General features: G+C 62.1%; 1 protein-coding gene across 1 annotated transcript in view; it reads right to left on the bottom strand.

Moving 5' to 3' along the window:
* Window positions 1–788: 788 nt before the first annotated feature.
* The window catches only part of CACNA2D4 (calcium voltage-gated channel auxiliary subunit alpha2delta 4), an 89789-nt gene continuing 75604 nt past the window's right edge, over window positions 789–14973 (bottom strand). Inside the window, exons 30-41 of the mRNA XM_004279125.3 lie at window positions 10742–10803; window positions 10339–10383; window positions 10086–10148; window positions 6583–6653; window positions 6100–6175; window positions 5630–5682; window positions 5308–5363; window positions 4955–4975; window positions 4064–4181; window positions 2722–2834; window positions 2334–2416; window positions 789–1643 (exon numbers count right to left, since the gene is read on the bottom strand). Of these exons, the coding sequence (XP_004279173.1) occupies window positions 1539–1643; window positions 2334–2416; window positions 2722–2834; window positions 4064–4181; window positions 4955–4975; window positions 5308–5363; window positions 5630–5682; window positions 6100–6175; window positions 6583–6653; window positions 10086–10148; window positions 10339–10383; window positions 10742–10803 (866 nt within the window). The 3' untranslated portion in view covers window positions 789–1538. The remainder of the gene's footprint in view (window positions 1644–2333; window positions 2417–2721; window positions 2835–4063; window positions 4182–4954; window positions 4976–5307; window positions 5364–5629; window positions 5683–6099; window positions 6176–6582; window positions 6654–10085; window positions 10149–10338; window positions 10384–10741; window positions 10804–14973) is intronic.

Below are 14973 nucleotides of genomic sequence, written 5' to 3'. Positions count from 1 at the left end.
TTCCTTCCACGGTGCGTTCAGCTCTCCAAGCACTGTTCTGCCTCGCAAACTGGCTGCTGAGCGAGCCGGCCTTGGCCCTCACCTTCTCTGAGGCTCCAGTTCAGCTGTCACTGGGCCACTGGTGCCCACCTCACAGGTAGATACGGGGAACGTGACAGCAGTGAGAGTAACGTGTCCTCACGTGGAAGGCGCTTCACGAACGTCATTGTGTGTTTGAAGGAGTTGGCGAGGCTGTTTGCTGGTGGGAAGCTTGCACGTGCGAGTGTGGGGGGCTGGGAGGGGGTCCCCAGAGGCCCAGCGCACATGGTCCTTGCTCGTCATGGGGCTGGGCTGGACCTCCTCCTGGGAGGCCGGTTAAACTCAGAGATCGGAGGCCACCCCAGAGTTTCTGCACTGTTCCGCCTTTAGTGTTGCTCCCACAGTGGGGACTGTGGTCCCTGGGGAGCCGGCTCTACGGGGGAGGAGGCCCCGGCACCGAGACCCTGAGGGAGGGGTACCCAGATGTGTCTCCCTTCCCACTGGAGTCCGCTTTGCAAATTGCAGTGTTCCCCAAAGTTCCAACCCCAGGGACAGATTCAGGTAGTCTCTCTTGTAGATCAGTGGCCAGAAAAAGACCAGCCTGGGACCTGGACCTCCTGGGGGCCTGGAGCTCTCAGGAGCCCCCTGACCATGCCACCGTGAAGACCCCTCTTTTTCCTGGGACCCCTCTGCTTGGCTGCAGCCGTCCCTGCCACCTCCCCTGACTTCGCACCCTCTTCCGAGGCAGCAGCTGTATAGCTTATCCTACTGGCTTTTTCTTAGAAGGATGTAAACACTAGGGCTTTGGAAAGGTGTTTTTAATAGCAACAGTTTGTGGACATCATGCGTGGCCATGTTCATGTAAAGGACCCTGCCTTTTCTCTGTCTCTCTCTGTCTCCTGTCTCTCTGTCTCTCACGCACACGCACACACACGCGCGCGTGCGCGCGCGCGCGCACACACACACACACACACACACACATCTTTTGAGCTGCAGCTGGGAGGCTGAGCTGATCCCCCATCAGGCATCTCACCCTAGGGCAGATGTGTTTCCCGTGGGGCCCGTTCCTGCCCTCCTCCCCTTTCTGCTGTTGGCCTCATTCCTCTCCTCTTTCTCAGTACATTTAAGTCCTTGGATTCTACTGAAGACCAACCAGATTCATTAGGAAGAGCTGCCCCTTTCTTTGGCTGGGTCTGGACTTCTGGGGAATAGACGGAACAAAACTCTTTTGTCTTGGTCCAAATTGAGTTCACGCTGGACTCCAAAGAGAAGGTAGGAGGGCAGGGAGGCTGCCCATTGAGACACGGGGTGGACGGTACCAGGCACCCGGAAGGTCTCTGGGAGTGATTTCTGGTTCCGTCCAGCAATCTCGGGGGCAGGGGACCATCAGCCCAAGACTGGATGAGCATGGACCTGGGTGAGAACCTAAGTGTAGAGCGCTGGACCCCACTTCAGCTGCTGACTCTTTACAATGTCTCTGGAAGGGTCACCTTGTCAAAACCGGCCGGCCGGAGCAGGTGTCACCGCAGCAGCTGGGGCAGCAGTACCCAGGCACCCAGAGGCAGCAGGAACAGGGGGAGTGAGGCTGAGGTGTCCGAGGTGCCGCCACAGTCCTGGGCATTCTCCTGTGAACCCAGAGCATTCACGATGGGGTGACCGCCCCAGGCAGAGGTGGCCGGGGGTCTGGAGAGGGATCGCTGGGGCCAACTAATAGGGGCCAAGGGGCTGGGGAGAGAGGGAAGTTCCAGCAGGCGGAGGGAATACTGCCCCCTTTCTTAGACCCCTGCCTTCTAGGGGAGGGCAGAGGCTGCTCACTCAGCCCCAGAGCTGGACTCGAGCCTTCTCGCTGGCCCCAGCCTTGGAGGGGCTGTGGGCTCATCCTCTTAGAAGGGCTTCAGAGAAGCCCTGGACTCTGGGAGCATCTTGGGTGTGGAGGCAGCCATGTCCAGCAGGGACGGCCCCATGTACAAGGAGCCCAGCTACGTGGTGGGTGCACAGGGCCCGTCACCAGCGGTATTAACGTGCCTAACGGTTTCCTCCTACTTGCTTGGACCACGTGGAGCTGAGTGCAGTGAGGGCCGTACGGAGAGGCTGTGTTATGACGCACCGAGGGCCCCGACCCTGGGAGGTGCGGCTCTCCTTGTAAAACACCCTGGGTCCCTCCCGCTGACTTAGTATCAGAATGACACGGGGCCCAGCGTGAATGCACACGTGTGGGTGCCCTCACAGCTGCATCCACGTGTCCAGACGCTCTCACATCTGAAGCGCACAAGCTCAGGGCTGAGGGTTTGGGGGTGGAGCCCCCCAGGCCCTACCTCTGGATGGAAGGCGTGGCAGGCATCCGGTCGCCGGCGGAGCTTCCGGGAGCGCATCTTGTCACACTTGACCGTGGCGTTATGTGCAGAACTCCCTGTTAAGGTGAACACACCTGCCGACGGAGCTGATATTGGAGACTCTGGGGGCCGAGCTCTGGAAGAACTGACCTCTGGTGGGACCAGCTGCCTTGGAACCGGCTTCCGGGGTCAGAAGCAGCACCGGGGCCCCGGGGAGGGGGGAGGACAGGTAGCGATGCTCTTGGGGGAGGGGTGGTGTTGGTGGCAAAAGGGAGGCTGGCCTCTGCCTCTCAAAATCTGAGCCCCTCAGTGTCATGTCCTACCCGCCACCCCTCCCTCGCCCGTACATGCTGGAGGGTCGGGAGGATATATTTGACTTCCGTAGGCTCCTGCAGGACTGGCGGGAAGACGCTGCAGTCGCAGGCGGGGTCCGTCACCAGGAGGAGAAGGTTGCTGGAGGGAATCTGTTGCATCACGAACGTCCTGCGGCAGAGAGGTTGGCTTGTGGAGGTTCCTGCGGCAGCTGGACCCTGGGCTTGTAGGGGAGGCTCTTTTGGAGGCGGGTGTGAGGAGGGGCCGGGTCAGCCCGGGGGGCGGGTCAGCCCGGGAACCGTCCCAGCAACCGATGGGCTGCATGGCTTATTTTCCCCACGAGCCTTTGCAGCTGCTCTGCTCCTTTCCTAGCAGATTGGAAGTGAGGAAGCCCAAACATCTGCGGGGGAGGGGACAGGAGCTGCTGTTGACACACATGGGGACAGCAAGTCAGGACTGTCCCAAGCAAACAGGGCTGCGCGGCCGCCCCTGCTCCGGGCGGGGATGCAGTGCTCGCGCCAGGCCGTGAGGTGGTCCCACAGTCCCACACGCCGCCTGGAGGGCAGGGAGCGCAGGTGCAAGCCAGTCGTGGTCCCTCGCTCGGCCAGTGCGTTGGCGACAGCCGCCGCTCGGCCTCTGCTATGGGGTGGAGGACTTCCTACATGCACGTGCACACACACACACGTGGACACGCACACGCATACATACACACGTGCACACAGGCACACGTATATATTTAACCTTCGCCGCGCCGTATGAGGTTGGTATTATCCGTGTTTTGCAGGTGGGAAAACTGAAGCCAGAAGCGGGTTAAGTGACGCGCCCGAGGCCACACAGCCCCTCTTAAATCAAGCCCGTCTACTCTGAGGACTTGGCTTTACCCACACTGTTCGTGTGTCCGCACTGCCAGCCTCTGAGATAAGTGTACAAATAACAATATTCCCGAGAAACTGGCTGCGGTGATGGTAGAATCCCTCCCTCCAGCACAGCCTAGGGGAGACCATAGCCTCGGGGTCAGGACAGAACCTCCTGGGGGTGGGGCGGCCCGGGGTCCAGGTGAGAGTCAGCGGGCCAGCACTTTCAGCCAGGCCTCCCTTCCTCCCTGGGTCAGGGCCTGGCGGAGCTGGGGGACCAGCGACCTCCCCTCGGGAGTGGGACCCAGGGATGGAAGTGCCAGGTGCCCCAGCCACTCCCAGGAGCATCCCGGGGCCTCTCAGTCCTCTGTGTGGACGGACGTCTAAGGGAGAGCTGGCGCCCCTTCCTCGAGCCTGCCCTGGCCCCGGGCCGCCTCTCCGTCCCCGGCCAGCCCCGCACTTGGTGCCCTGGGCGCGCGGCCTGTGGTCTCTGCTCTGAGCCTCGCCCGCGCGTATCCCTCCCCCGTCCCGCTCAGCCCCTCTCACTTCTGGCAGCCCCCGCACTCCACGATGCCGTTGGCCCCCCGGGTGGCCGTCTCGTGCGCGAACACGGGGTAGGTGGTGTCGCAGGGCTGCAGCACGTCCTGCTTCTTGTGCTTGTGGGCTGCGGGGACACGGAGAGGGCGTGGGTTCAGGGGCGCCTCGGCCACAGCTGCGGGGATGGGCTTTGACGCCCCGGGCAGTGCGGTCACCGCGCCAGGAGTGAGACACCCGTCCACTGGCAGGTGGCTCCCGGCCAGGACTTGGGGCCGGGGGAGGGGAGTGGCTGCGTGTGGGTGACGCGCTTGGGGACCCTTGGGGATACCCGTCTCTCTCCTCACCATCAGCAGTGACGTCCAGGGGCTGAGAGGAGGGCAGGGGCTGGGGGGGGCCCTGGGAGACGGCAGCCCTTCGTCCTCTCCCCCCTTCCTCCCTGCAGGGGGCCCAGCGGGCGCCCTGCAAGGGGAAGCTCCTGGACAAGCCCTGGGTCTGCCCCGCCCCCTGCCCCCGTGGCTACTTGGAGAGCCAGGCGGGGGCCCCGCGCCCAGCTTCCTGGGCTCCTCAGTGGGGCCTGTGTGGTCCCTCGAGTCGGCTCAGAAAGGACTCAGCTACAGGGCAAAGGCCTGGCAGCCGCCCGGAGGGCCCACGCCCACCCCTGGGGGAGCCCACGCCTTCCTCCTGCCGCTGTAAGCGCTCTCAGACCTGGAGAGGGCTGGGGTGCTGCATTTCCCTGGGGCAGGGCTGCGCTTGCGTGGGATGAGCTCTGGGCTACACCCACACCCCGAAGGAGCAGGGCTGTAAGTTGGGAGGGGCCTTTGGAGTCAGGGGGTCCAGATGGAGGGAGCTTCCCGGGACAGCGCCCAGCCCAGCACCCAGCTCCTTGGCCGCCCTACTTACAGTGATGGAAGACGGCCTTGGCTGCCCAGGACCCGTGCACGGCATGGGGTGGTGATGATATCAAACAGGTGGTGATGTCACATGGTGTGGGCGTGATGTCACACGGGATGAATGACATCACATGGGATGGATGATGTCACACGAGGTGGATGTTGTTACACAGGGTGAATGACGTCACGTGGGATGGATGATGTCACGTGGATTGGTGGTACGCCGGGATGGTGTGACGTCACACAGGGGTGAGGGAAGGTGATGAGAGAAGCCGACAGGACAGATGTGAGCGGTGGACTCCGGAGCCCCCGCCCCTCCCACTGAGGTGACGGTTTCCAGGTGGAGGCTGGAACAACACTCACCCTCGGCCCCACTGTCCCCATGCCAGGAGCCCCAGGCGCTCCACTCCAGCAGGAGCCTGTCAGGCACAAGTGAATCTTGGAGACCTGCTTGCCCTCTCCAGTGGGGCCCCAAGCTGTCTGCCTCTCGCCCCCAGGACACCCTTGTCCCTGCTGAGGGCTCCTGGAGGCAGCGGCATGTAGGAGGGGCGTCCCATACAGGCCTGGCCGGTTCCACCTGGGGACCTCACCCTCCTCCTTTGGGGTCGTGGGGACCTCGGCAGCTCTCCTCAAAGGGCTCCCTCATAAACCACCCCTGCACAAAGCCCCCCAGCCCCTCACTCACAGCAAGAGCTCGTTCACCAGCCACCTGGTAGCAGTCAGGAGGGCAGAGATGGGCTGGGAGGAGAGGGAACACACTGTGAGCCCCAGGGCCCCCTCGCTCTGCGCCATCAGAGACCACACCCCAGGGTCTCCTCCGCCCCTTCCCGGCAGCGGGAGCAGCGGAAAGCTGCGGTTTCTGGGGAATTCCTACTGTAGGGCGGACGATGCCCGTCATCACACGGGGTGGCATCTCTGGGGTCCCTGATGATGTGTGGACGGCACTGGGGGTGAAGGTGGGGAACCAGTCAAGAAAGGGGCTGCAGCCTGTTCCTCTGCCAGAGCAATTGCCCTGAGGCCGCCCAGATAAGACCCTGGTGCGGGGGAGCGGGCTGCATGCGGGGAGCGCTGGGAGAGGACTGAGTGGCCCTGGGGCCCTGGAGAGAAAGGGACAGGCTGGCGTCCGGCGGGGGCGGGGTCTGGGGTGGCACTCACGCTGACCAGGGGCTGGGAGGCGCTGTGGTGGTGGGTCGGAGGTTTGCACATGGCCTGGTAGTCGTACATGGTCACTCTGAAACCAGAAGCAGGGCATGGCAGTCCGGACCCCATCCCCCACCCCGCCCCCGCCCTGGGGGAGTTTGCAGCCAGGTTTTTGGACACCCGGATCCAGGAGGGTGCGTGATCAGCAGGTCAGAAAACGACATTTCTGTTCTTGTCTTTGTGCTTCAAAGACAATGAACGGCAAATCTGGTTTTCCTGCTAAGGGTCACATGACCTCAGCCCCTCTCCCCCCTCCCCGTCCTCCCCCCTCCCCCGCCCCCATCAAGTTCCAGGCTTCAGAAAGGCTGCTTCTGGAGCCCTGTGGGGCTCACTGTGGGTTCTGAGGTCGGGCTCTGAAGTCTGTCTGGTCCATTTAGCATCCGACCCCCCCTCCTCAGTGTGTATTCCGGGGGGGTGTGTGACGCCTGCCCTACTTACCGGCTGAACACCCCCATGCTGAGCAGCTGGGTCATGAGGGCGCCGTCCACCTCCCCCAGGAATCGTCCCATCTGTGAGGGCGAGGAGGGGGCAAAGCAGGATGAGGACATTGCTCTGAGTGCCAGACTTTACCTGTGTTTGGGTTTCCTCTCCAGACGCCCTTGAATCGTGGCCCATCTGACTCCACTCCACCGGCCCTCTCCTGGGACAGCTCCAGCCACGCCTCTCAGTGCTTTTAAATTCTAAGTTGGTGTGAAATCAATCTAGGCGTTGCAATCAGATTTGTTTTTAAAAGGTGCAGAATTCTTTGAACACTTCTGCGTGAATCGCGTGCAGGAAGGTGAAACTTGATTTGTCATGTGTGTTTTATGCACGTGCATGTGTGTGTGTCTGTGCTACCAGACAGCGAGATCCTGCCGGGCGGATCCCCAGAGGCCATGGTGATTGTTTGCGCATTTGCTGAAGGGCAGAGTGAGGGAAGCGACCAGGGCGAGGCTGAGTGATCTGAGCCTCCTGATCGGGGTGGAACCGAGGCTCCTGGGGAGGCTGGCTCCTTCCCCACGAGCCTGTCCCCCGAGTCTGTCCTGACTCCAGGCTTATTCACCGATATCCCCGCTGTCCAGACCCCTGATTCTGGAAGGGGAGTTTCCTGAGAGTAAGACAAGCTCCTGGACACTGGAGAAAGGTGCCCCCCGTTCAACGTGACCTCCAGGACAGGCTGCCCTGGCAGAGAGCACCCGCCTCTTCTCCGGGAGGGCAGCCCCCACTGGCACCATGGAAGCAACAGGCCTCCCTCCCTGGGCCCCGGGACGGACCTGGCAGAACAGGGAGTGTCACCTGGGCCTTCCGGCACGTGAGCCCAGGTGGCAAGGTGCGTCCAGACCACCGGCAGAGGCCCGGGCAGTGGTCCTTGGACCTCATTACATTCGGGGGGGTGGGGGGAGCTTGCAGTGCAGGTGGTCGCCCACTCCCAGTTTCTGGTTCACTCGGTCTGGGGCGGGGCCTGAGAACTTGCATTTCTATCAATCCCCCAGAGGCTACTGGTCCCCCTACCGCACTCTGAGGCCCAGGGAGGAAAGCGGGGAGGGGCAAACGAAGGGGGAGGGGCCAGGTCACGGGCCCTTGAGGCTCTTGGGTGTGTCTGGGGAGGGGGTAGGGGTCTGTGGTGGGAGAGCCTGGACAGGTCACAGTCGCCCGGCCTCCTGGGCCTCAGGGCTCTGTACCCTTCCCCTGCGTGTAGGCTGGACCCAGCGACCTGCTTCTAGTGAAAGGGAACACGGTCCAAGTGGCGCTGTCCCTTCTGAGAGCTGGTCCCAGGGCACCGCGGCCTCATGCCGCTGACATTCACTGGCTCTCCGCAGCCCAGGAGGCCCCCGGGGCAGCGGGATCTGGCCCTTCGCAGGTCAGGCCCCGCTGATGCCTCATGGAGACCCCGAGCCTGGCCCGCCCGCCGAGCACACCGGCTCCTCACCACAGAGGCTGGGAGATCGTGGGTCTTGGGGTGTAAGCCCTCCAGCTGGGGGTGACTTGTTACAGAGCAACAGGTAAGTGCGGCAGGGCTGTGGAGTGAAGGAGTTTAAAAAAAGCAGAAATGGCTGGATGGCTGGACAGTCAGCGCCCGGCTTCCAGCTCCGTGCTCCGCGGACCTTCAGGCCAGGCCTCACTCAAGTCTCCAGTGTCCACCGAGCACAGGCGTCGTGACTCCTGACACAGGGCTGCCCGCACACGCCGTTACCCCCTCGAGCCGTCTCAGAGCCTCTCAGCCCAGTCTGGGGTCAGAGCCGTCCAGGGGGAGGAGACCGCCACCCCCAGAGCCCCCAGAGCCCCGGCACCAGCCCCGGAGACTGACGCAGGCCAGGCCTTCTGGGTCCTCATGACCTGGGGCAGGGGCTCGGCGGGAGGATGACCCCTGGCAGACCGGATGCCACACCTGCCAGCCCAGCGAGGACGCCAGCCCCGCCCTACAAATTCTCGGTCCCATCAAAGCCACTGCTCCCGCAGCCTGCTCCCCCTCCCGGGAGGGCTCTTCTAGAACCTCCCCCCCGTTGCGGCTCTACGTGTATCTCTAGGTTCAAAGTTTGCCTCTTCTGCAGCCCTGAGCTTTTGGGTTAATAACCTAAACTGGCAGAGCCTCAGTTTGTCCCTCGGGTATAAAATGAGCCTAATAATGTCACCAGAGATGATGGAGGGACGTCCCACCCCTGATGGGGCCTGGTTGGGGGGGGAGGGGGCTGTGTGGAAGCCCCTGGAAGGTCCTAACCCTGTGACGAAAATTAGATTTCACTTACGTCCTCTGTTTTACAAAGGATGTGAGGTGCCTTTTAAAACTACACACGGGGTGATAAGATAATGTAATGGCTGAGAAAATAAGGGTAAATACGCTGAGTAGACACGTACTTAGAGAAATATAAGTCTGAGTAACTTTGCTGTCATAGATCGGCTCGCTCCCCACGGCTCTGCGGCACCCGGGCACCCAGGCCTGAGAAATCACGCAGCCCCCGCCCTTATTCCAAGAGGGGGAGATGGGCCCAGGCCACCCAACCACACGTCTGATTAGTGGCAAAGCTCCCGCTGGACCACACACCGTGTCCCTTAGGCTGGAGGCCCCTTGATGCTCCCGGCTCATTTCAAGGCATCGCTTTAGGTGAATGTGTTCAGCATTGGTTCAGGTGTAATTTCTGGCTAAATAAATAACTTGGGGCTCAGCAAATACAAGGTTGTGGCTGTACCTTCTCCTCTGCCGGTCTGGGCACGTGGGGTTCCTGGGTGTGCAGCCGTGCCGTGTGATGGGGAGTGCCACCGTTCACTCCCTTCGCAGCGAAGCCAGGTTGGAGGGTTAGGACAGAATTTCCCACAAGGGAGGTCCAGACGGGAAGCGGGAAGGCCTGGACCCGGCCCCAAGGAGATAGAAGGGTGGGCGCTGTGGCCTGTGTGTCCCCCAGATTCACATGCTGAAACATGCCCCCCAGGGCAGAGCCCTCACAGTGGGGTTGGTGCCCTTAGAAAAGAGACCCCAGAGGCCTCCCTGTCCCTCACGCCAGGAGGGGGCACAGTGAGAGCCCTGCAACCTGGACGGGGCCTACCCCGGCCCCTGGCACCCTGGTCTCGCATCTCCCGCCCCCAGAACTGTGGTTTGTAAGCTGCCCAGTCTGTGGGTTTTGTTACAGCCGCCTGAACGGACTGATGGGAGAGGGGAGAGGCGGAGGGGGTAGGGGGTGGGCAGTAGGAGCGGGTGTAGGACTCTGGGGGAGGCCCCCAGGGCAAGGCTGCAGACAGAAAAGCTGGGGCCTCATCATGTGGACAGCTCCCTGCCAGCAATCGTGGGAGAAGACCCGAGACGTAAGGCTTCCTCTGGGCGTGTGAGTTGAGAAGTCTGGATCTGGGGGTCTTGCGGTGCTGGCTGTGGTTCTAGGAAGAGACTCCGTTTTCATCAGACCTTTTCCTCTAGTTGGCCCTGGGCTTTCTCTGACCATCGAGGCCGCTGGGCCTCCCGAGTGCCTTACCTCCTGGGGCCTCTCCGAGATCAGGATGAATCCGTTGTTGTCTATGACGAAGCAGTCCAGGCCCTGGGAAGAGACCCAGAAGGAGGTCAAGGCCAGGCCCTGCCACTGAGCCCCGGCCCCTGCCTGCCCGACCGTGTAGGGAGGCCCTCTGTGTGGAGCCCGGGCTGCAGGGAAGGAGGGGCTGGCCCATCGGGAGGACGCGGGCTGGGGGCTGCTTCCCTCTCCCACCGTATTCCCCCCGTGGGGAGCTCACACTGTCCTGGCAGCTCTCCGGGCACGGACCCTCCGCAGCGCCGCACTGGAGGGAAGAGGGGAACCATGAGCTGTGCACCTGTGTGTGTGGTGTGTGCGTGTGTGTGATGCATCTGTGTGGGGATGGAGTCCACGGCACACCTGTGATGTGTGTGCAGGGGTGTGCCCCATACCCTTTTGGTGAATGCGGTGTGTACTCAAGGGGTATGTGCACGGTGTGATGTGTGTGTGTGCTTGTGCGGTGCGCCCGTGGCGCGTGCCTTGCGTGTACGCGCGGGGAGTGTGTGCAGGGGGTCCGGGCGCTGAGATGCAGGCAGGGCCTTGCTCGTGGCAGCAGCCAGGTGCACAGGTCGGGGGTCCTCACCCTGAGCGTCCAGCCCCACCCCCCGACCCCTGGCACCCACCTGCCGGGTGGCCGCCCAGAACGTACGCCGCAGGAACTCCATCCTCATCTGCACGCCCACGGCTGCCAGGAGCGGGCCAGGCCAGGCCATGGGGGTGTTTGGGGACGGGGTGGGGGGGTGGAGAGAGAAGACGTCAGATCTGAGTCAGAGGGAGAAGGCCCATGAGCGGGGGAGGGGGGCCACTAGCAGCCTGCAGACTAGCTTCCTGGTGGGGGCAGCGGCGGCTCCGGACCTGCGTCCCTGGAGCTCGAGGCAGGCGCCCTGGGAAGGCCGCTCTCCCCTTTCCCACAGAGAGCGAGGCTGGATTTCAGGGCCTCCGTGGGTAGTTACAGCCCCTCCTCCCCGCTCCGCTCCGGCCCCCCAGCCCGATCTGTAAGAGGGCTCCTTCCTCGCAAGTTGGGCCCGTGTCGCCCAGGCCTGCAGGAGGCTCCCAGCCCCAGAAAGCCAGGCTTTGATGCCGCCGCTCACAAGGGCCGCCACGCCGCTCTGGTCTCCAAACGCTTGGAGAACGCAAGCCAGTGCCCAGATGCCAAGAGGAATCTGGGGCCAGAGAATAGAAAGAAAGGCGGGTTATAGTGAAAGGAAAAGAATAAAGAAATGAGGCCGGCCTCCTACCGTCAGAGACAAGAATATAGAAAGTGTGCTGAGTGCCAGGCCCGCTGTGTCCTGAGGTCGTGTCCACACAGCAGGCCGGCTCTGCTATCGCTGGGGCTTCACGGCCGGGGAAGCCTCGCCCAAGCCGCCTGCCCTGAACACAGGAGCAGGACCCACGCACCGCTGTCTGTAAGGCACCTCGCCTCTCTCCTCTGGCCTGGCTTGAGCCCCCATTGTGGGGGCGGGCTGACAGGCCTGGGCAAGCTCCCCGCTCAGGGCCCGTGATGCGGGGATGGGTCGGGGTTCCAGCCACTAGGCCGTGTTCCCGAGACATTCTGCAGTCACCCCAGTGACGGCTCATTGGCGAGACTTTGCATCATATTCGGGGGCTTCTTTGTTGCTGCAAGGTCCGGGGGGCGGGTAAAAGGCGTGGTCTGGAAGGGGACTGGTAGGCCCACATCTCGGTTCATGACAAAGAGCACAGACCCAGGTGCAGCACCTGAGCGGCAGGTGAGGCGTGCTCCCCTCCCCCCATTTCTCTCTAAGGCTTGGGGAGGCCCCTCGGCCCCTCCCCTCATTCTTCCTGTTAGGACCACCCTTGATGTTCACTTTAGACAGATTCTCTCACCTGTGGAAAAAGGCTGCATGAAAGAGAGGAACCTCCTAACAGTTGTCAGAGGGGAGTCACACGAAAGCTTAGGCTGTTCCAACCTTTGGGATTTAGGGACGCTTATTTACCGTGACCTTGGCCTCTGGGTCAAAGCTCTCAGACTCTCTCGAGCGAGACTCAGCCTCTCGATGTCTCGCCACCAAGTCTCCCGGAGTCCCGGCATCTCTGAGCTGGGAGAAATTCTGTGATTCCTCCACAGGGAGTCTTGAGAGAGCGGGGTCAGTGCCCGTCTAATGAAGCAGTATTTTGAGGCTTGTGGGTAGAGATGGGAGGAGTGAGACCTCAAGCCTGTTCTCCGGAGCCAGGCTCCGTCTCAGTGGAACCACGGGCTCCTCCAAGGCAAGCCGCGCTCCTAGGATTTAGGACTTGCAACTGCCTGCTGCCGGCCCCCTTGGGTCACCAGTAGGCACCTCAAACTTCACAACTTCAAAACCTAACTGGCTTTTCCTCCCCAAACCTCCCCACGTGGGGACACACCTTCTACCGAATTGGTACCATTTTCCCGTGTCCCACCCAAGTGCTGCCGCCCTTGTCCAGAACCTCAAGCATCTGCGCACTCGCTCCACCCCTACTGCTACCCCCAGAGCCACTTGGATTAACGCCCTGAGCGGGTCGCTCCCCACAGAACCGCGAGAGGGACCTTCCTGAAGATCAAGTCACGTCTCTCTCTTGCTAAAAACCTTCCAAGGCCTTCCCGCTGCCCTTAGAACAAAGGTGAAATTCCTTTGTAATTTGGTGTCCAAGGCCCCACCGCCGACCTCTGACTTCAGCCCAAATCCTTCTCCCTCAAACAGGCCAAGCCTCTTCCCACCCCGGGGCATTTGCACCAGCTGCTTTCTCCCTCTGGGAATGCTCTTCCCTAGAACTTCAGGACGAGGCTCCTTCTCACGGTCGGATCTCAGCCCAAACAGCGTCTCCTGGGGCGGCGTCCTGACTTCCCAGATACCGCAGTCCTCCCTGCCGCCGGTGCTCACCCTCTGTCTCATCACTCTTTTTGTTTTCTAAGATGCATGACTTATTTACTTTATTCTCATTTATAGTCTGTCTTGCCCCGTTAGCATGGGGGCTAACAGCAGGCGGGAGGGTGGGGGGTTGAGTTCCGATACCTGCACCTAGGAGAGCACCTAGGAGAGCACCTAGGAGAGCACCTAGCACTCATCGGGGCTCAATAAATATTTTTCAAGCTAAATAAGTAAGTGCTTGTGAATTCCACTGAGTCAGCCACTTGGCTGGGAAGCCAGTTCTGCAAGCCTTCCCCTTACCTCCGGTGCGGGCACCTTGCTGAACTCCTTCATCCACGTGGAGCCCCGCCCTTCTGTAGATGCGGGACGGAATGCTAGCGATCTAGCCGGGCTCTGGTGCCCTCGAGGACCCAGGAGGGAACCCGCAAAGAGACGGGGAATTCAGGCGAGACACAAGAACCTCCTCCAGGGAGAACTGTTAGCCGCGCTCTGCCACGCCTGACGGCTTTACCTCGGGACTCAAATTGTTTCACATCCTTCTGTTCGACGCCTGCCTCACAACCCAAACTGTGCTTTTCCACCCCAGACACCACGAGAGCCCAGCCTTCTCCTGAGAGACTCCAGGGCGGCCCTCGGCCCCCCTTCCCTCGCTCCAGTGGACCCCGGGCTGGCCGCCCTGCCCCCAGCACCTCCTGGAAGCCTGCTGTGTGCAGCAGAGAATAGCCCTTGGTGCTGGACTTCGCAGGCAGGGCAGAGCGCATGGTGAAGAGAGAGCCAGGCCCGGCCGAGGGCAGGCAAGGCCTCCATCCTTCCAGGCTGCTTCCCCCTCGGGGCCTGTGCTTGGCGGGTCCTTGTGTTAGAGCCCGACCTCGGTCCCCAGGGGGACCTACCACAGTCGGATGGAGGAGGAGCGATGGGACCCCCTTCCTCCTGCCCCAGCCCGGCCTGTCCCCCTTCAGGGCCGGGTCCCGCCTTCCCTCTGCCTGCCTTCCTGCAAAGCAGCTTTTCTCTAGGACCCGCGCTCAGCTGGCAGACAAAGAGCCTCAGTGAGGCCACAGGCGGCAGGCGGCGTATGGAGATGCACCTCTTTGCTCTGCGTCCTGGCTGTCACCTGCGTGCCGCTTTGTCATCACAGACGGCGAAACAAAACAGCTGTGCTGCACACACAGAAACCCTCCCTGGGGGGGAGCATGCCCCGGGGGGGCAGAAACTCCATCGTGCCCCGCACCCTCCCATCCACTTTGTCCTCGAAACCCAGCTGCAGACTGTGCTGACCTGTACGAGGGCTGCGGGGTCAGCGGGGGCCCATCTTTTAGGTACCAGCTGGGGAGCTGATGCCCAGGGACCCCAGAGACCTGGTCATCCCTCCTGGTCACTGCAGGGCAGCCCCGGGCTGTGGAGCTAACAGGCAGCTGATGGCGGGTCAGCGTGCAACACAGTCTAGCCTCTGGGCCCCTGCCACCCGGCTGGGCTCTTCCTTCCGGCTCATTCCTCACCAGCCTGGCGAGGTGGACCCCTCTTCCGGGACAGCCCCCGGTGTAGGAAAGGGGGTGAACCACCCATAGAAAGCTGCCACGCGTCCTCTGTGATATGGGTCAGAGAAGAAGGTCCCGCGGGCACTAGCCTGGGACGGTGCACCAGGACGTGAGCTCTGGTTGAGTTTTCAAGGAGCGGGATGTACCCCGTGGGTGAGGAGAGGGTCCCAGACTCCAGGAAGGACACACACTCTGCTGCAGCTGGGGGACAGGAAGCGTGTTTGGGGGCAGGTGAGGTGCATGTGACATGGGCATGGGGTGGGAGACGGGATCCCTGCTGTGTCGGATGGCGGAGCAGACAGAAGAGGGTGTGGGAGCATCCTGAGTCAGGGGGGTCTCTCAACCTGCACCCAGGGCTGACAGTGGATCCCCCAGAAAGCAGGCGAAATGGAAGAGGGATGCCAGAAACATGCCACGTGTCCGGCTGTCAGGCAGGTTTCAAGAGATGCCAGGAAGGTCACCTCGGGTCCA

The sequence above is a fragment of the Orcinus orca genome, chromosome 11 (assembly GCF_937001465.1).
Source record: "Orcinus orca chromosome 11, mOrcOrc1.1, whole genome shotgun sequence".
Taxonomy (NCBI): Eukaryota; Metazoa; Chordata; class Mammalia; order Artiodactyla; family Delphinidae; genus Orcinus; species Orcinus orca.
This window is presented reverse-complemented; position numbering and strand designations above follow the sequence as displayed.